We start from the raw sequence: 20,664 nt of genomic DNA, 5'->3' as shown, positions 1-20,664 counted from the left end.
TTCCCCTCCACCTCACTGAAATGAACACTTTACCAGGCCGGAAACATTTAATCGTCTCCTTTTGAAAAAATTAATTGAAACTTCTCCACTAGTTACCTTTTGTGTCAGTACTTAATGCAATTTTTTAAGAAAGAAGGGGAGGAGGAGAAGGAGAATGGGCTAGAATATTTAATGTTCAAATGCCCCTATTGGCTTAAAAACAAAAAAGCATTAGAGATTTTTTTGTAAGAACAGGAAACATAAAGTATTTAACTAGTTTTAAACTTTATGATTTTCGTAGTTATAACTGTGATCACAAAGAATGGGGCAAGTAATGTTGCAAGTTTATTCTTCTTCTTTTTTTTTAATGAGGAAAAAAGTTCCTCCAGTGCATATATAACCCCAGAACCACTAATATTTCATTACCCATTTTCTAGCTTAAATGTGACATAAATTATGTTTTCTTTTCATTTACACGGAATATTATCCATTTTGTCTCCTTCAATTGTAGCCCTCTTTCTTGCTATTTTGGTTGAGTTATTCCTTCCCTTGAAAAGTTACTAAGGAGGTGACGATGATGGTGTCTGAGGAGGGGAGGAGCCGTGGAGCAACTGGGAATAATTCTTCATTACTGAAAGCTGTGATTTATTTTAGCCTAATTGTAAAGTTACTGCAAATTGCTCAAAAGCTTTTTAAAGATCCCAGTGATTAGATTTTTTTGGGGGGGGGGGTGCTGCACAAGCAAGGAGGGGGCAGCTAAAAGGGGAAATAACACCTCTAATCCTGCTTCTGGTAAATAGGCTGCCAGCTTTTAAAATGAGTTTCCTTTCTATTAGTCAGAATATTATGCTAAGCCTTAAGCATTAGTTTTTTTATGTTGCCATAGCAGCCCTATTCCTGCAGGGTGGTGACCTCCGATGATTACAGTACAAAGCTTATAGGGTCTTGAAACCCCCTTTGAAGATGAAAAGTCTTTGATGGTTTATATTTATGCAAATCTCTTAGATATGATTTACCCAACTGAGACTGAATGGAGAGATGATTAAAATTCCCTTTTCCTTTGATATCCATTAATGGCTGAATATTCCTTAAATTTAAAATGGATATATATGTTTTCATCTTTATTTACAAAAATATCTTTGTCATACCTGTGTGTGTTTTTTTTTTTTATCTCCCCACATCTTATTAGATCTAGATAGACATAATAGATTTACAATTTAGAGTGTGGTGGGTTTTTTTTTTTTTTTCCTTTTGAAAGGGGGGGGGGGGTGGGGGTGGTGGAGATCTGTGCAAGAGCTTTTGTATGTTTCCAGATGATAGATTTTGGAATTTGGGCTACCCCACTGGCAGCACAGAGCTAGCTGTGAACTGGTCTCATGGAAAAAATTGGCGAGCTTTGGTCTTCAAAGAATTAAACTTCCTTTTTAAGGTCTTCCTAGGTAAGCTAAAAAATTATGAAGAAAAACCTTCTGAACAAAGGATAATGGTGCTATAATGAATAATGTGGGTGCCACGCAGAAGGCTGCTGAACAGTTACACTGATGTCAGTGCCTGGTCCAAAACAAAAACAGAAAGGCAGGTAGAGCAACACTTTGCTGTTTTGGGGGCCTACCATTTGCATTTAACGAAGTGAAGGCTAGAGGTCTTAAGCAAATATGTTTTTAAGAAAAGCATTTAAACTCCAGAATCTCTCTTTCCACTTCTAACTCCTAGGCCTCAAATTACTCCTTTAGGTGGGAAAAAAAATTAGAATGCTTGAAGTTTTACTATTCAGTTTGGTGGGAACTTTGTTACCTTTTCCTTTGGTCTTTCCTCCTGTTTTTGTTTTGTTTTGTTTTGTTTTGTTTTGTTCTGCTTTAATTCTTTTTTTGTGTACGAAATAAGCTGGGATATTACTTCCTTAGGCCAAAGACTTGAATACTACTTTTGTGACTAACATTTTAGTGATTGTACATTTTTTTCCCCTATTAATCACCTATGACACTTTTGGTTTTAGTTTTCAGACAAATTTTCATTCTACTTAAAAGGCCGAAAACTTGAACAACCTATGAATTTAATCCCTTTTGTGGAAACTGCAATGGGTTTGCTCAATTTTAAGGTAAGAAAACATAATGTGACTAATAAGTTAGTATTTTATTTACTACCTAAAGAGAACTTCTGTTCTCTTGACATCTACTTAAACTATTTTTCTAGAAATATTTTTAAAGCAAAGTAAACCTTGAGCACCATTTATTGTCTATAATAATCCAAAATCAGGCTGTGAGCATCTTAGAAGACAAAGAGATTGGTCAAGTAGCAAGAGAAAACTTCCCAGACCTAAATATTTAAATGAAATGTCTATATATTCTTATTTTAATTAAATAAACATATATAAACATATGCTTTGAATTACTATATTTATAGTTAAAATGTACATGAAAATGTATTTTGTTGCCCTTATGAATTAACTTTCAATTATTCTTTTGTATACAATTGCCTTCTATTGGGAAATTTTCTGGCCTCTTTGTAGCAACGTTAGCCATAATGTCTAGTATATAAGATTGCTATTTGTAGGTTAGTATACACCAGTAAGTTGTAGTATATTATTTCAGTTTGCCACATTAGAACATAAAGAATTTCCCAGTATACATTCAGGAAGATTAGCTGAGCCAGGGCTTTTCCAGCATTGTTTAAGCTGCCTTAAACAATTTGCCTTAACAATTTCATGGCTACCTTGTTTCCTCCCTTTTATCACTGATCATTTAAACCGTTTTCCAAAATATGCCTCCCATTTCACCTGACTTGTTAACATCAATGTAGCACCCCATTTCAGAGGGCAGGAGGGAAGAAGTCCCTAAAAACAAAGAAAAAAGATAGTTGAACTGCCTTAGATAATATGGGAGTAAACGCTCTGAGAGGAAACTTTGAGACCTACTGGACCTTGCAGGAGGGCCAGGGGGCACATGCTTGGGAGCCGCTTCCAGCCTCATGATCAGCGTGTTTACACCACTGACCACAGATTCTTCCAGCCTGCCCCACAGTTCTGAGATACAATCAAAGCATATCCCTTAGATGCAACTAGATTCATACAATGATTGAATTCTAAACTCTGTTGTACCATTATATGCCATAGTGTACTTAGAGCACTTACAGCCTCTGAAATTAATCAACAGTGTGCTCACCCCATTTTCATGTCTTCCCCACCCACATGCTGAATCTCCACCTTTGTTAATTCAGTTCCAGCTATGACAAATGTTATTAATCTTTATTTTCACATAGAAATATGGAAGTTGCTAATTAATACATCTTGGATGTCTTGTTGCATTTTTATTTTCCCCTCTGGAATTGTAGATTTTTGTATGTCTTTAGTCCTGAGGCCATTTACTAAGAAATCCTGATCCTAATGCAAATAATCCAGTGAATTTGATTTAAAAATTCTTGTTATGTTTTATGTTTATTGTTTGAGAGTCTCTTAAAGCAAGAATGAATTTTGGAAAAGCAGAAATAATTTATAGTACAATCAAAATGAATTAATTCAAAGTTTCTCTAGAAATTAGATGAACTACGATTTGAATATTATATTAAAATACCTTTATAACTATATTCCTACAGTCCATTAAGCAAAGCAAATCTATACAACATACTTATCTTGACAATATTAAATGCCTTTGAAAAGAAGTGAATTTGGACTACATTTTTAGGGCTGCTAGTTTGCTTTCAGCCAAACTGTGTGAAGAGTTGGATCTTTCTGTCACTTAAATACATCAGGCTGCTTCTCTCCAAACTGTTCACTTCTGTGAGATTTGGTTCTGTTCTTTTCCTTCACAGACCGTGTGTGAAGAAGCACTAAAGACCGGACCTCAAGTGGGTCTTTTTCTAGATGCTGTTGTTTTTGGAGGAGAAGACTTTCGAGCCAGCATAGGTATCACATTTCTCTCTCTCTCTTTTTCAGTCTCTATGTGTGCATGCATGTGTGCGTGCATGTGTGTATGGATGGATGTATTTTTTCTTTGCCCCTTCATGAATGGACATTTACATGACAATATATATTTACCAACCATGACAATGGTTGTTCAGCTGAATGGGCAATACTTTCTGATAATTTAGGGCCCCTCATAGCTGTCCTGCTTCCAGAACACTACATTATTACTGCTGTTCATATATGAAATAATAAAAAGCCTGTTGCAACCTCAGATGTGGTTCAGGAACATATGACATCTACTTTGTACATAATAATATATGAACAACCTCTCCATTGCTTAAATATTTTATTTTCACATCAGTATGAGGGCTGTCTAGGCTTCTAACACAAATTTAAAGCAATTTCACATTTGCTTTAATGAATCATTTTCTACACTAAATGTAGTATGCAAATATTATTTAAAATAGATCCTAAATTCCTCCTAAAGTATAGTTCAGAACTCTTCTTATTAAACATTTATTGAGATAGCATGCTAGTTTCCACTGATCTTCCCCATCCGTTGGGTAGTATGCCTCTGGTCTGGGTACAGGGATAACTAGAGACTGTGGACATACCTAGAAAAGAGGCCAAGGCCACAAAGCATTTGCAGAACCACAGTTCCAGTGGCCTCAATACTGGCGCTTTCCCTGAGCAGTGTCACGGTCCAAATAGAAACAGTGATACTCCATACACACCCGCTCCTAGGGTGAAAGAAAAGGAACTTATTTTAATACCAGCCTTTCCAGGAGACTTTTGTGTTTCCGACAGTTCAGCGGACACTTTCTGCCTCTTTCAAAATGAGTGCCCTTCCGTTTCCCCAAGTTCTTCGTCCAAACCCTGAAGCTGCTCTCTTTGGCTCAGAACCTTAGTTATGGCAGGGCACTGCAACCACAGCACGCAAATTTCTGTGCTCGGTGAGAGAAGTTAACCATTTCCTTGCACAGCCACTCGGCCACCTTTTGTGGTGCTGTCTTTGGATTGATACTTTCCAAGCAATGGCAAGAAGGAAAAAATATACCAGAAGTAATTTGGGACCCATCATTTGTGATTCTATCTCCTGAGATACAGGAGGGGCCTTTTCTTACTCCACACACAAGTAATGACACTGAACGATGCCTTCCAAGAGAAATAGACACATATGAAATTTAATTCTGCATCCACATATCCCTTTCTTCGTCTATACTAGAATCATAGTTTTGCTGGGGAGCAATTCCCAGGATGACATAGATGCCTTTACAAAGGGAGTTTCTACAATAGATGGCTGGGTTTGGTTTCCAGAGTTAATGTCTCCCTTTGCTGTCAACATCCCATTTCAGGTGCAACAAGTGGTAAAGAAGCCCAAGATATTCTGTACGCCCGACAAAAGATTATTGTTATAGCGAAGGCCTTCGGTCTGCAGGCCATAGATCTGGTGTACATCGACTTTCGAGACGGAGAGGGGCTCCTCAGGCAGTCCAGGGAAGGAGCCGCAATGGGGTTTACCGGTATGACTCTTGATGACATCTTAGAAGCAGTATCTAAATTCGCAAACACTCCATAAATGTAGAACTATAACCAGAAAGTCGTGTTTCTGTTGCAGCCACATGTCTCTTATACTTATTCTATCTGGCGTGTGAAAAAAAACCATCTAGGGCAAGAACCTGCTATATAAGTGGTCATGGTTTCCTTTGGCTCCGCAAGTCAAAAAACAAAGCACTCGTTTTATTTTCTCTTTACATTAGTTACCACTTTTTCTCTTAAGTATTTTGTTTTTGCTGACCTTCAGGGAGGGATGAAGCTATTACAGAAGTGTTTTTGAGGGAATTGCCATAAGAACTTGGGTTGATGGATAGAAGAAAATTTTCCTCCAACGTTCAAAATATTAATTCATTTCTGAAAAACAACAGTGATATCTTCTTTGATTTTTTTTTTTTTTTTTTTTTACTTTTATATTCTCCTGCCACTTCAAGCCCCTTCCTTCTGTCCCACCTCCCAGTACGTATCTCTGCACCTGACGACACCTACAGGCATTGGCTGGCACTCAGATCAGTGGGTCCCCTGCAATCCCATCCTGGAGCGCAGGCAGATATCTCTTGATTGCTATGTCCGATCACTCAGATCCCCAGGAGTCTGGAGAGCAACCGAAAATTGTGTTTTTGCAATAGAAATCCATTTTTTTCAAAACCACAGTAGGATTCTACACACAAACACATGTCTGCAGTTGTGTTCACTCACACACACACACACACACACGCAACTGCGGATAAGAAACACCATAAGCTCTTTTATTCTTATTTCTTCTGCTGCTGCAAGTTATAAGACTATCATGATCTGAAATGAACCCAGATAAGAAGGAAAAGAGACAAACATCCTTACTATCCCTTTTGTAAATATTTTTGAAATGCAGCCAGTTAGGGATTATGGAGATAAATATTTCATACAGTGACCTTCAATGTAAAAGATCTCTTAATGGATGGTGGTTTAACCCCAAATAAAATTAAACAACCTAAGAAACAATGTTAATGTTACATTAGAATTAAATGAAGCTCTGACATTTGTTTTTGTTTTTAACCTGAAGAGTCAAAATAAAATGTGATTCCACCACCAAATTTGTTTAATAAACGAATGTGATCTCTTCTAGAGAAATAGTTTCCAATCATCTGAACTATTAATAAATGAATTCTCCCTACATTTAATAGTGACTAAGAAAGAAAGAGTCCCTCTACCCCAGCCCTGAGGTTGTCCTTGTCTCTGGTGTGTTACACCTGCCTCTTTCCAATGACCAGTTAGGAATAGCCCAAATGGAAAAGTTGGAGAAACGCTCCATGAAATCTATCTAATAGACCTCGATGTTGTTGGTCTAAAATGTGTAGCACTGGCTGCCAAGCAGCCAGATGTTGCTGTGAAGTGGGCACTAATTCAATAAAAAAAATTTTTTTTGAAAACACTGAATTGATGCTGGCCTGTGTCACCATCATTCCGTATAACCTGGGTGTCCTCAGCTACCTCTGGGGTAAATGTTTGCTCCAGAACTTGTAAAGGAGTTTGAGAATTTCTCCAAGAAACAGGACTGAATTAAATTGGTCCCTAATTCAATCGCAGAAGACAAGTTACTTCAAATCAGATTTAAATTTCTAGACTGTGCCCAACTCAGCGTGAGGAGCTTACGGGCTTGGCACTATTGTTTCTCAACAACAGGGAGTATTAAATCACACACACACACAAATGGAAGCAGGGGGAGAATGGGGAGGCACAGAGGGTACAGTGCCCATTATATATGCAAGTGAACAAGTCAGTAAAGTGGGGAGCTACACTTCATAACCATTTTGCAATTTTTAGAAAGAAGGGCTTTGTTGTCCCAATTATATTTCTACATACCAATAAAAGGTAATTAGTCTGATTATAAGATATGAGATTACTTGTAGTATTTTTAAACAATAAGGGCTTTCTTTGAGTATTTTAGACCCAGTTCTGATCTGTTTGTCCTAATTATTTGTCATTTAATTGCCATAACTTGGGCTTTGCACAGGAAGGGAGGACAGTGAGGAAGGAAGGAGGGACAGAAGGAAGGGGAAATACTCTATCTGAAGCAAGTGGCTGAAAGTTTTCAAATCAAGTGGAAGTATTGTGATATCTGTAACGCTGATAAGGGACAGTCTGTGCCATAAGGATTTTCTGTACTTTTCAAAATTATATATTATTTTTAATGAGTTGTATTTTTTTAAAGTTAGCCATGCAGCAAACTAGTAGGTTATAGTTTCTTTTCTGCAGTCATTATTTCACTGGGCCACGGTCCATGCAGATTGATTTTAAATCAATGCATTGGCTCTATAAGTGGCTATTAACATTAGGAATTATTTTTATAAAAAGAAGCCAAAAATAAATCTTGGAATAAAGCTTCAACAGCTGACTTAGTCATCACAGGTATTCCAGTCCTGCATGCTGAGAAGAAAGATTATAAATATGAAGCACGGTAGGTTTTCTTCTTTTTTGCAGTCTTTTGTAGAAGACAAAAATGACACCATCATACAGTCACCTAAAAGACTTGACAGGTATTGATTTAAAGCACGATATATCAAGTGGTACTGTAAAAAGGATTTCATGGTCATAAATTTTAATGTCTTCCAATTTTGCACCCTCAGTAACTTGCCAATAACAGCTCTTCTGTATAAAATATTTGCTTCACTCCCACATGACATTAAAGTCTGATGTCCTGTTGTTGGGATATGTAAGAATCGACAAAAGATAACTTCATACATGGATGTTCATAAATTTCTGAAACTTAACACATATCTGAAAATTACCCTCATTACCTAAAAGATGGATACTTGCAAGCCATCCATGGTTTCAGAGTATTTCTAAATAGTTTGTTTTTCTCCTCAAGTCGTAGTGTCTGTACCAAGAAGTTCCCGTGAAATCTGGCTTTTAACACATCAGTATAAATTATGTACATAAATTATAAAATTCAGGACTAACAATTAGTACAAAATGACTACCAGAACTGATATCCTTTATTAATAATATTGTAACAACAATTAGATTACTTAAATATAATTGCAATACCTACTATTAAAAAAAGCTCTCATTTATCATCACTGGTATTATTTGTTCCCTGAAATTATTCCTCAGTTTTAGTATATATGCTGCTGAAACGAGCACAATTCCTCAAATAATTTAAAGCAGCTTTATTTGTATAGGGTTTTAATGTTGTATTAGTGTGCTGACAGATAAGAATGAAATAACAATGTGAAAGGTTCTAATTCTGCTACTGTAAGAAAAGATACTGTGACATTTATTCATTTAAACTCTTTTCCTTGAAACACTAAGAAATTTTTTTTTAACAAATATTGGGTTTTTTCCTATTCAATAGAATAATGAGAGTAACAGGAATTGACCGTTTTTAAAAACATCAAGAGTATAATTTGTACTGCCTAAATGTTAAAACAACTATTTCAAAAGCAAAACAAATTGATATATGGACAAATAAATTTAGGAGAGCAAATTATCATTAAGTGCACATTCATTTTTAAAGAACCAAATATGTCCATAACTTTATAATGTATGTAATAAAATATAACCTTGTCATTATTATATCATTAAATTATGTTGTATTTTATTAATGACCTGATTCAATTGCATACTTCCCTGATTGTTAAGTTGTTTCTTTTAATGACTTCATGATTTCATAGAACCCTGTGAGTCTTATGTTTGTGTAATGTTTTTACTTAAGATCCTTAAACTTAAGAAAGAAGCAGAAAGCTTTTTTAAAGCTATCACTACAGAGATAAGATTTCTTCTGGGGTATCTAAATATTGATAAGGAAATATTGAGTCTTCGTTCTATTAAAAAATAAAAGGGAAAATCTGGTTATGTTTTTGGGTAGAGAAACTTTCTGTAACTTTTTTACTTAAACATTTTAAAACGGAGTAATCTAGAGACCAAACCACTGTTCAAATTTGCCTTCTGTGTCACTGTACTGAATAAAATATTTTCATTGACATCCAGTTTTCTGTTGGTGGTTAGAAATGGCACACTGTATTCATCTATAAGAAAGAAAATTAAATGTTATTACAAGCCGCTATTTGACATCTGCTTCTGGTAAGCTTTATGAAAACCAACAGACTGCTCCTAAAAGAAATCATGGCAGGTGGGATAAATGATACAAAATAAGCAAAAGACAACTTGTACAATTTGAAAGAGTTATATCATTTTTTTATACTTTAACTCAAAATAATCACGCTAATTTGCAGTTATTATCCTTTAAAGTTTCTGCCAAAGGATTAGCCAACGAGCTGCCAGTCTACCCACCTGTAACTAAAAATTAGAGATTATCTGTGCTAAGGTGGTATTTCTATAGGATAGGAAACACAATTATTCCCATTCTTCTAGGTTTCTTATGTGGTATTCTGGAAAAGCCTGCCAGATTGCAGTTCCTTTCTTTTTAAAAAGTTGTAAAATATTAGTTATTTTGCGTACAGTCTGTGAGGCATTAGGAGGCTTTCCTGGTTGAAACATTTTGTTTGAACATCTGTTTGTTGTTTTGTGTTTCCGGTGTTATTAATCTTCTTGTAGGTAAGCAGGTGATACACCCTAACCAAATTGCTGTGGTTCAGGAACAGTTTTCTCCTTCCCCTGAAAAGATTAAGTGGGCTGAAGAACTGATCGCTGCCTTTAAAGAACATCAACAATTAGGAAAGGTAAACGTTTTCTTAATACCTTGGGTGAAACTGGTGTTTAAAATACCGTGGGGAAAAATATAAAAAATATATTGTTTCATTTGTTTCAAAAACCGTTTCATTGAGAGGGGTAAGTTATGGGGGCAGGGGGACAGCATTCACCAGTGAGAAATTCACTTCAGGTAAATTGGCCCTTCCATGTTTCTGAATATTTCGCTAACTGGCCCTCAAGTCTCTCTATAGTTTATTCTGTTCATAAACTATATTGGCAGCCTTTGAGAAAATAGAAGTCTGTTTAGTTTTTCTCTACAGACTCAGATACAACCAACATTCATAGGAAAATAATTTTAGATCAAAGTGAGAGCAAGTTGTAATGAAATAAGCACAGTTTGATCAAATGGTCCTTGTGGAGAGAAGAAATAAATTCCAAGTTATATTAATTTGGGGGCAAAAATGTACCAAAATCTCCTCTGGTTGAGTCATTTAAGAGTGGGAGGTTGTATATGTGTCTGTACCAATTTCTGGACCTGAGATTTGGATAGAATGGAGAGCAAATTAACGCTGGAGTACGGTTGTTCCTAATTTAGTGCATCATTGAGCCTCGCGTTTCCTGCTCTGTGGGTTTCTGCTATGTAAATATTGCAGTGGTGATGCGCAATCTGTCTCCACTTTGTGCCAGTAACACTTAAATTAGGTGTCGCCTGAAGGAAGATTTTATGCTACTCGCAGCATTGTCAGTTAATTATCTTAAAGGTTATTTGCAGTAATACCGTTTGACTCTTTTTAAGAGAATGGGGGGAAAGTTGCATTTATAAATCTATCCTAGAGGTAATATCTGAACTCGGCCTTGTTATTTACATAAGGAGTGGAGTTTTAATACCTACGATGCGAAAGTACTTAGGAGAGAAAGAATGTTGAAACATTACCAAGGTTCTAAATCTTAAACAGTCCCCTTTACAAAAAAAAAAAAAAAAAAGACAAAACTGGCTCTGGGTGGTGAACTGGTGACATCAGTGTGAGAGGTACCACTTAACACTTTTCACTGGCAGTAAAAACACCTAAAAATCCCGGGACTTGGAAATGAGGGTAACAGTATTAAGTGGGTCACTCCCTCCGCTCATTATGGATACCTGCCTTCAGCTCTGACCTTGCACACACGTTCACCCTCACACACTCACAGGCTCATCTTTGCACAAACCTGCACTTAAAATCCAAAGGCAAAATATGTGATATTAGAAACATCCCATTTGGACTGACACCAATTTCAGGACAGTGTTCTTTGATTTCAAATCAGGAGTGGCTATTGGAAAAACACTGCAGTTTATAGAAAAATATTTTGAAGCTGACATTTGTGTTTTATGTTCATTTCTATATCTTGACTCCAAAACCCAGGTGCTCCATGAATACACATAAGTATTTACCTAAGAGAAGAGCCATGTACTTTTCCATTCATACATACCAATAACTCCATCCACTCCCCTCTCCTGCCTGTGCCTATGCACACATTCACTAAATGTTCTACACCTCTCTGTGTGTACCTTCTGCCAGCTAAGAATATGCATGTGATAAATACTTCTTACTGAAATAATAAACTGAGGCAAGATATGGGTCATCAAAATGGCAGACCAAGCAGAGTTCCAGTCTGGGTCACCACTGCCTCCGTTAATGGTCTACCCTGGTTTTCACATTGGATTACATCAAACGATGCCTCTTGGTATTGTAAGCAGCTAGGAGTATGGGAGAGGTTACCCTAAATTTCGGTAGCCAGCAAACAAAATTCAAACTAGAAACATACTCTTTTGCTGGCATTTCAGTTCTTGAATGAAAGCAAAAACACTTTTCCATCATATCTTAAAAGTATTGTTCCCAAACAAAATTGTCCCAAAGTGTCCTTGCCTTTTGATGATGGCAACTTAAAAGTTAAATTCTGAATTGGCTTTTTTTTTTTTCTTTTAATAAGAAATGCTCTCTTGTTGGAGTATAAGCTTCCACAACAGTGTGACAGGACAGCTTTTCTGAACACAGAACCTCAGAAATTAGAGCAGAAGGGAGACTTACTATTAGGTCATTTCCTCTCTGCCCCATTGCTGTTTGTTTCCTACAGCAAATTCTCCTGGTGCTTTGTCCAGCAAGGTTTAAATGATTCAAGTAATGGGGCTTCCAGTGGGGACATATGGTTATTTTATCCTGTTCGCATGTTTCTTTCACTTTGCCTATAAATTGGCTGGTCACAAAAATTGGGTCTGCAGGTAGGTGACTCTGGGTCTTGAAGGGTCTTGGGGTTTAAATAATGTGTGTTCTGTTTGTAAAGATTTAGTATAAATAGGTTGCTCAATTGTATAAAGTATTGCTTCCAACAAACATCTAATCTGTTTTATTTCAAATGTGAATCACTGGTGAAAACATCTACCCTCAGATATTTTGTCCAAAGCACAGGTGACTCTCTCAACTACAGGAAACTGATAGTTTGTGTCCTAGTGAGACAGTTACAAATTTCCAAAAGACCTTTTTTTCCCCACTCGGATGAAAATTTCATTCAAGTAATGTTTTTAAGTAGAAATGACCCAAGAAAGCAAAATTATATATTTTTGCCTTGCTCTACTTCTATTTAAATTATATTCTGCCCCGAGACCAAAGCCATAGCTGAAGTTCACAGGTAATGCTGGTTCATTTGTGTTTTCTATAGTAATAATAATTATTCTTATTCCATAACTATAATAATTATTATCAAAAATAAAAGTTCTACCTTTTCTTCTGTGCCTTCCAAATAACAAAATTTGTGGGAATACTTAGATCACAAGTAGGTAACTTACTGGAGTTCAGTTTGGTGTCACAGAATTTTTTGTTGTTTTATTTTAATTAGAAGATGTCCCCTTAGTCTAATGTCAGGTAAAAAATACTTTACATTAAAAAAATAATAATCTGCTCATATAATCTGTCACCATTCAGCATAGTGGTACCATTTGGGATAATGATACTAGTGACTGCTTTGTTTCAGGAAACTATAGATATTTATAGGCTAAAGAATTTTGCCTGGCACAACAGCCCCCACGAATAGGAATTAGGCTATAGATTGACATTACAAGCTCACCTTTCTTGTAAAAATCTGTCGGAAAAGCTTAAAACATTTCACATACTCTATGCTCCTATTTTAATTCCCATAAGCTAAAATATGTCTAACTTGCAGACATGAGTCGTGAGATATATGTCCACAATATTAATCAAACTTGAGTCTTTCTCCAATCCTTCCAGAAAAATATATTTTGAGATATAACCTTCATGTCATTAATTATTTTAGCTTCAAATTATTGGTAGAAACTTTAGCCAGGATAAATCACTTTCCATGTGATTTACTTTAAATTTATAAAGGATTTTCTTAAAGGCTGATTTTGTTTCTGTTATTTTTTCCATATTAGTGGCAATTCCACTATTTGAAAATTCTCTATTCAGAACTGAATTTAGAATTGCTTATTAAAAATATGATTTTGACAGTTCTTTTTTTATCAACTAAAAATTGTGCATAGTATGAATATTGGATAACTGAAATGAAAACATCTCAAGCAAGTATTTAGTTTATGTCATGATATGTAACTTACATGTTAAGTACATATAAATATTTATGCAATATGTATACATTCATATATTATGATATAGCATATTTTTTCATGTCTCTATTATAAACCCAGTGCTAAATGTTTTCTCTTTTCATATTCATTTCTTCTTGGGCAAAAAATGACAGCTAAAGGAAATGATTAATAGGTAATTCTAGATATCTTAATATAAGAATTTACCATTCGTTTATAAATGGAGACTCTAACAGAAAAAATGTGAAAGAATAGCAAAGTATATTACATGTGATAGATTTTAAAGATACTTTGCTAGAATATTCCTGTTTCTGCAGTATCCTACCACAAATACGGCTATGCGTCATTTTCAGTTTTACTCAGATCATTATTATAGGTGCTTCATTTGGTTTTGGAAGGATTTCGTCTAACTTTTTCGTTATTTTCATTTGTTACAGCTTCACAAGCTGGCTAAAAACCAAGGAAGAGGAAATGTTCCCCTTTAAAATCTAGGTTCAGTTAACAATTATAAAAGGTCAAAAACAAGGTCACTACTTGCCATAATAACTGTAAACATCATCGAAACATTCTACTTTCACTCGCGAGAAAACAATAATGTAAATTAATAAGTTTACATTAATAAGCAAACCCTCTGCTGGAACATAAATTGGGAATTTATATCTTATTAAAGAAAGATTTTTTTTTCCTCATGTGAGTCTTTTCATCTAGAGAATTACAAAGAATAATACCCACCCCCCTCCACATACTGAAAGCAAATTATTTTCATAGGTATCTGATTGCAGCTTATACACCTTTCATTTGTGTTTCCAAATGCAGGGCTTTACAAAAGAAATACTGTTTGGGCCAGATGGCCTTCTAGAAGACTCCCTGAGAGAACTCAGAAGTCTCTCTAGCCAAAAATATTGTTTCCGCTTATTCAAGTGCCAGAAATCCCACTGCCACTCTTTCACGCAGATCAAATAAACCATCTAAAGATTTGGTTGTTGTCTTTGTCAGCTGAAAGGGTTGATTCCACTAATAGACAACAGTGTACCCTCCCACACCCATGCGTCCCACCACCCACAGCCTTTCCCCCTTTATTTGTAAGCAGGAATACGAAAATCAGAACCGAGTGATGTCTGGTGAAAATGAAAGATGAAGGAACATAACCTTACTTTTGAGATGCATAGTTATTACATTTCTCCCTTTATTTCCTTGTTCATTTAATATTTTTACAATTATATGCCATAGATTTGACTTTAAAAAGTCAAATTCTTTAAAAAGCTGATAGTCTGCCAATGAGGACTTCCAGGCTGATATATGATTCACAACAAATTGCAGATCTAAACATGTATATCAAGGCAATACAGTTCTAGTGCTGATAGATCCTATTTCACAGTTTTAGTGGCAAATGGTTTAGTACTAGAGGATAAGAGATCGTATATGTAGGTTAAATCTGCTGATTTTTAAAGTTGTTTGCTTCAACCTTAATTTATAGCATGTTCTCAGGGATATTTTAATCAAAATTTTTCTATTCTGATTTATAGTCTCAAGAAATTTTTTTTGCTCAATTTCAATTAAAAATATAATTCTTTTAGTTGGATAAAATCTCAGAAATCTTCTAGTTAAATTATTTCAGTTTACAACTTAATACACTAAGACTCACCAAGGGTTTAGAAGCTACCCAAGGCCACTCACAGCCAAGGTGGTGATAGAGCCCCAACCAGAATTCAGGGCAAACTTTATAAATAAAGACATGAACATAGTTGGCATCAGTGAGGTTTCACTTGGGTCCTGGTGACCCTAGGCCAATGACCAAAACCAGACAGAACCTTAAAAGTATTCAGTCACAAACAAAATGTGAATTTGGTTAGTTCACATTGGTATCTTTTTCTTAGTCATATGCTTTTTTTTTTTTTTTTTTTTTTTTTGCCTGAGCAGAAACTGATGAGGAGGGAAAGAGCAAGAGTATCCGTGTGCCTTCCCAGCACTCCCTGCCATCATTCCCCACATGGTGCCCTCCTTCCCAATTCTGTCCTGCCCCAGAAAGACTTCTGCTCTGATCACCACACACCCCGTTCTGTTCTATTAGTCATCTTTCATTCTATCTCCCAGTGTAGATTGGAAACTCTCCGAGCTACACTGGGAGCCTTTGGCAAAGAGGCCGTATCTCGCCCTGAGCCTCGTTTCATCTCGCTCGAAGGACAGGTTCCCAATGTCCTGTTCTTACACCTGTGGTTGCACAAACACACCATGGCTTTCAGCGTCTTTAATTGCAAGATCCAAATATGGGCCATGAAAAGGATGGTTTTACTCCTTGGACATCTCTCTTTTTTTCCTCGTAGAGTATTTCTCTTTTTGTGTGTGTGGGTCCGTATGTGTGTGATTCTATGTATGGCTTTCCTGTTCCTTCCTCGTTTTTCCTTTCCACGAATTCTTGCTTTTTTCTTCTTTTTCTTTATCTGTTTTTGATTCTCTCCCTTTTTTTCCTCTTTTTCTTTCTCTCTCTTTACCACATCATCTCCATACCCCACGACCATCTGTTGCCTTCTCTCCTTTACCTGATTATAGTAAAGAAGTTCAGAGCATTCTTTGAATTTTTTGTTGTACTTATTAAGGAATTTTATAAATCTTTTTATATTAAAAGCAGGGGAATTTTTATTTTATTAAAAAAATCAAGAGTTTCTACAATTTTTTTTTTTTTTTTCCATTTTAGGTTAGTGGACCTGAATGAAAAGAAAGTAGGGAACTTTCTCACCACCACCCTAGGGAGTAAGGAATTCTATTTGCTGAATCACATACCCCCCCACAGCATTTTGGACAGAGATAGGTATACAATATACATTTAGTAAATACTATTTAGCAAACTAGTTTCCAAGTTTCTGACAGTGCTAGAAAGAAATTATTCACTGTACTTTTAACAGTTTATATCATACTGACCCTTTGTTCACGTCTAGAATAATTGGAAGAAAATCTTTTCACCAGTTATTTCATCATTGTTCTTCAGTGATATTTTAATAAATCTTTGAAGTTTAAAGTGACTTTGAGTTAATGTTAGTTCATGTAGATGTGTTTTCCAAAGAAAGAATGAACCCACAGGTTATAAAATAGAAGTGTAATATTATTGCTCTTAGCTACAAGCTGCCTTAAAATGACTTCCACCCTCTGCTTTTCTCATAGGCAATACCAGCTTAAATATGGCATAAAATATTCTAAATTAAATAAAAATGTTTACATGTTTAACTCAGTGTTAAAAATAAAACTATTTTCAAGTAAGATTTCTGGTTTAAAAAAAATCTGAGAGGAAGATGATGGCTGCAGAGCTCTTCATAATTAACTAAAAATCAACCCATTATTCACTTAACAATGGGTGAATTTTATGGTATGCAAATTGTACCTTGATAAAGCTATAAAAAAAATCCAGAAAATTAAGTATGACCTCGAATGTGCTAGCAAATGTGGAAACTCCTTTAGATTGCAATATGCTTATAAATCCAACTGTTTCATTTCAGTAGGTAGCTTTCCACGTGGCATACCTGGCCAGGTTTTTCTAAATTTCCTTGTCAAAAGATAATTTAAAATAAAGACATGTCTGTCCCTATCTGATCATCCTGCCTGAATATTTTTAAAGATACATCTTGCAGCCTACATTTCGTGGGCTCTGAGAAGAATTTTAAAAACGAAGGCACCTTTGGTCTCCCCTTTCCATTTGTGTGGTAAAAATGGCTCCAATCCACTGAGACCCTCCATCTGGGCAAGTAGACAACTCGGGACCCGTCACATATTAAGATAATTGACCCAAACATTCACCTCTGCTCTCCTCCCTCCTGTCCAGTCACCTCTGTCTTCCCTGCCAAATTCATCTCGCAAGCCTTCCACTGTCTCTTCTTTTCTCCTCCAGCCTCCTAAAACTGTTGGTAAAGTCCCCAGATAACCTTACTGGAGTATAACACAAGTGTTTCCATTTTCCATGCAGGGCTAAAGCTAAGTGATTTCATGCTTCCTTTTTAAAAAGCAAAATGTTAATGATGTCTATTCATTTTACATTCACTCAGTTTCCACATTCCGGGGAGTTTCCTCCTTTTTATATAAATGCATTGGGCCATTTGCCTTTGCCAGTATTCTTCCTTCTCCTGCTCTCTGTTGCTGGAAACCCTGTCCTGTTTTACCTCCTCCTCCAGTGTAAGTGATGCTCCCAATATCAGGTCACCTGCATTTCATTAGTATCTCCTCAGCTGATATTCTAAGCTTTTAAGTTCTTTTAAATGTACTTGTTTTCAAATACTGATGAGGTGTCAAATCCTGTCACACCCCTGAGTCTAGTTTCTTAAAGCGACAGTTCAGTCTCTGATTTATGTTTGGAGGGGGTGGGAAGCTTTAGGCATGAGTTGGCCTCTGCTCATTGCACCTTCCAGAATGTTGATGTCCCTCAGAACCCTCAAAGCTACTCTGAAGACGTAAAATTCTGTTATGATTCAAATACTGTACACTTCACTGAATCTTTCTGTGACAAATGGAATTAAATCATCTCCAGCCAACAATAGCAGTGGCAGGAGTAGCAGGGATTGTGGTGGTGGCAATAGCAATCAGGTAGAGGTGACAGCATTGGCTGTGGTAGTGGCAGCAGTCTCAGAGAGGACACAGTCACAGCAGCAGTGACAGGAATGGTAGTGGTGGCAGCAGTGGCAGCTCCCATGTACTGAGAGCCTGTTGCGTGACAGGCCATTGTATACATTATTTTATTTAATTCTCAAGACAATTTTCGAAGGGAGGTATTATCATCCCCATTTTACAGGTGAAGAAACTGAGGCTTAGAAAAGTAATAGTGTGTGCTGCAGATCACACACAGCTCGGAAAAGGCAAAGCTTGAGTTCAAGGTGTAGCTGATCCAAAAGCCCATATTCCTAACCTCTGCACCAAGGTGCCTTAAACAAGAGAAGCAAGACCCTTTCTCTGTATGTATCTGTGTGCACTTTTTGTTTCAGCTACAGAATACCACCTCAGAACACCCATCCTGGAGAGTTGTCTATTTCTGTTTGGTGGAAAGTCACAGAGGGGCTGCCTGGACAGGTGATGCTTGGTGTCCTCTTGGGCCACTACTGACCTGGCTGGTGGAAGTGCCCTGGGGAGCACCAGGGGCGCTGCCTTCCAGACCCCACTGATGGTTCTGTGCTCAGAGTTTGTACAAGTCGGAGAACTACAAGAGTTTGTACAAGTTGGGAAAAGATGGAGGAAAGGAGGCAGCTTCTCCAGGCTTTTTCACCTTTCAGAAATCGGAAAATAAATCTGATAGGCTGTCCAGCAGGCAGGATCCCCGACAGCCCATGCCCCTTCTAAAGCCGTGTCTGAGACAGGGGCTGAGATGCCTTCCCAAGCAGTTGTCGCTGCATTCACCAGTTGGCTCAAAACTAACCCCTCTTCAGATATTCCAACTATTACATTCTTAGGAATCATTTAAAGGGCTTCCCCATCAAAGGCCATGGAATATCATCTGTCAGAATCTCAGCACTGGTAGTAATGACCCATCAGCCCAATGTGAATTGTCAACCGTGTTGAATGAATTCAGCTGAACTCTTAGAAATTCATGTAGACTATGTTAGCATCTAAAATTCTCTGGCTATTACAGGAATTGGCTGTTGAATTTTAATTCAAAATATTATTAAAATATCTACCAAATTATCACTACAATTTAGGTGTTAAAATAAGAAAAACATGTTCTCTATTTTCCAAGTCTTCAGAAATTTTCTTTTACTACCTTAATGGCAACTTTAAAAGACGTGTTTCTATGAAGCAAAGGGTTACTGTTACTAAGAAGCACATACGAGGATCAAATGTCATCCCCTTTAATCTTTCTTACAAATGCTTTAGGTTTTTTGAGAACTTAAAATATCATTCACATATTTATTATTGAATTTTTTCTCACTGAAAATATTCTTCAGTATTTCTGATGTCATAATAATTATAGTAAAAACTGTCAAGTGGAAACTCAGGATGGAAGCATGTTATATTTCAGTTGTTCCTGAATTCAGTTATTAAAGTTACATTTTCAGGGCACCTGGGTGGCTCAGTTGGTTAAGTGTCTGTCTCTTGATTTCACCTCAGGTTTTGGTCTCATGGTTCTTGAATTGGAGCCCCGAGTTGGGTTCTGCACAGATAGCACAGAGACTGCTTGAGATTCTGTCTCTCCCTCTCTTTCTGCCCCTCCCCTGCTCATGTGTGCTCTCTCTCTCTCAAAATAAACAAACATTAAAAACTTTTTTTAGCTTTTAATTACATTTTCACATATTTGCTTATTTGCACCTTACCTATATACCATTTTTTCAGCCTCATCCTGAGTAATAATATCTCTGAAATAAGCTTAGATATGATAGTTATTTTTTTGATAAATCACATCAAAATAAAAAAATTAAATATATAATATATAAAACAAATATATATTAATTTTTTATATTTAAATATTTTTCTTTAATCATCTCAGGTACTGCTGTTACCAGTCATACTTTGGGGTACACCACTTAGAAGAGTTTGGGATTTCAGGTGGTAAGCCTTAGGCTCTAGTCCTATCCTTCCCATAAGTTTCTTTGAAAAGGTTAACTAAATCCGAACTGGCTTTTGCATCTGTAAAACAGAAAGTACCATGCCCTCCCTCCTGCAAGTGAGAAAATGTCTTTGAAATGTTTTGTAAAATCATAAAGTACAACTTTATGATGAAAATCTTTCTTTTTTTTTTTTTTTTTTGTAATGGGTCTTCCTGATAAGATTGCATGCCTCCAATTTTTAGTTTGGAAATGAATATTATAGGCTTTCTAAGGACTATGGTTAACTAGAGTATAGGCTACAGTTGCTGAAGGAATCTTCATATTTCCTCCTCAAGGGAGAATGAACATCCTTCCCCTAACTCCAGCACCCTCCTCTGGTGCCCAGGTCAATCCATCTACCATGGTCCCACTCAGAAACAAAGCTGGACCAGGCCAGCTCTTAGCTTTCCCATTGTTGGATCCCCAGATCACGCTTAGAGGGAAAATGC

At 36.5% G+C, this 20,664-nt stretch overlaps 1 protein-coding gene across 8 annotated transcripts in view; it reads left to right on the top strand.

Annotated features, from left to right (window-relative positions):
* The window catches only part of CLYBL (citramalyl-CoA lyase), a 269,270-nt gene that overhangs the window by 224,032 nt on the left and 24,574 nt on the right, over positions 1 to 20,664 (top strand). For 7 of the 8 annotated variants that reach the window (XM_086708818.1, XM_086708824.1, XM_086708809.1 and 4 more), the window contains exons 4-7: positions 1,976 to 2,077; positions 3,787 to 3,880; positions 5,236 to 5,403; positions 9,971 to 10,095. In XM_086708818.1, coding sequence (XP_086564944.1) covers positions 1,976 to 2,077; positions 3,787 to 3,880; positions 5,236 to 5,403; positions 9,971 to 10,095 — 489 coding nt within the window. Of the gene's footprint in view, positions 1 to 1,975; positions 2,078 to 3,786; positions 3,881 to 5,235; positions 5,404 to 9,970; positions 10,096 to 14,095; positions 14,637 to 20,664 lie in introns of those variants that run through there. The other variant, XM_086708828.1, reaches the window with a different exon arrangement.

The sequence above is a fragment of the Puma concolor genome, chromosome A1 (genome assembly GCF_028749965.1).
Source record: "Puma concolor isolate L17-30 chromosome A1, mPumCon1.1.hap2, whole genome shotgun sequence".
NCBI lineage: Eukaryota > Metazoa > Chordata > Mammalia > Carnivora > Felidae > Puma > Puma concolor.
Note: the sequence above shows the minus strand (reverse complement) of the source record. Positions and strands in the feature narration are given on the sequence as shown.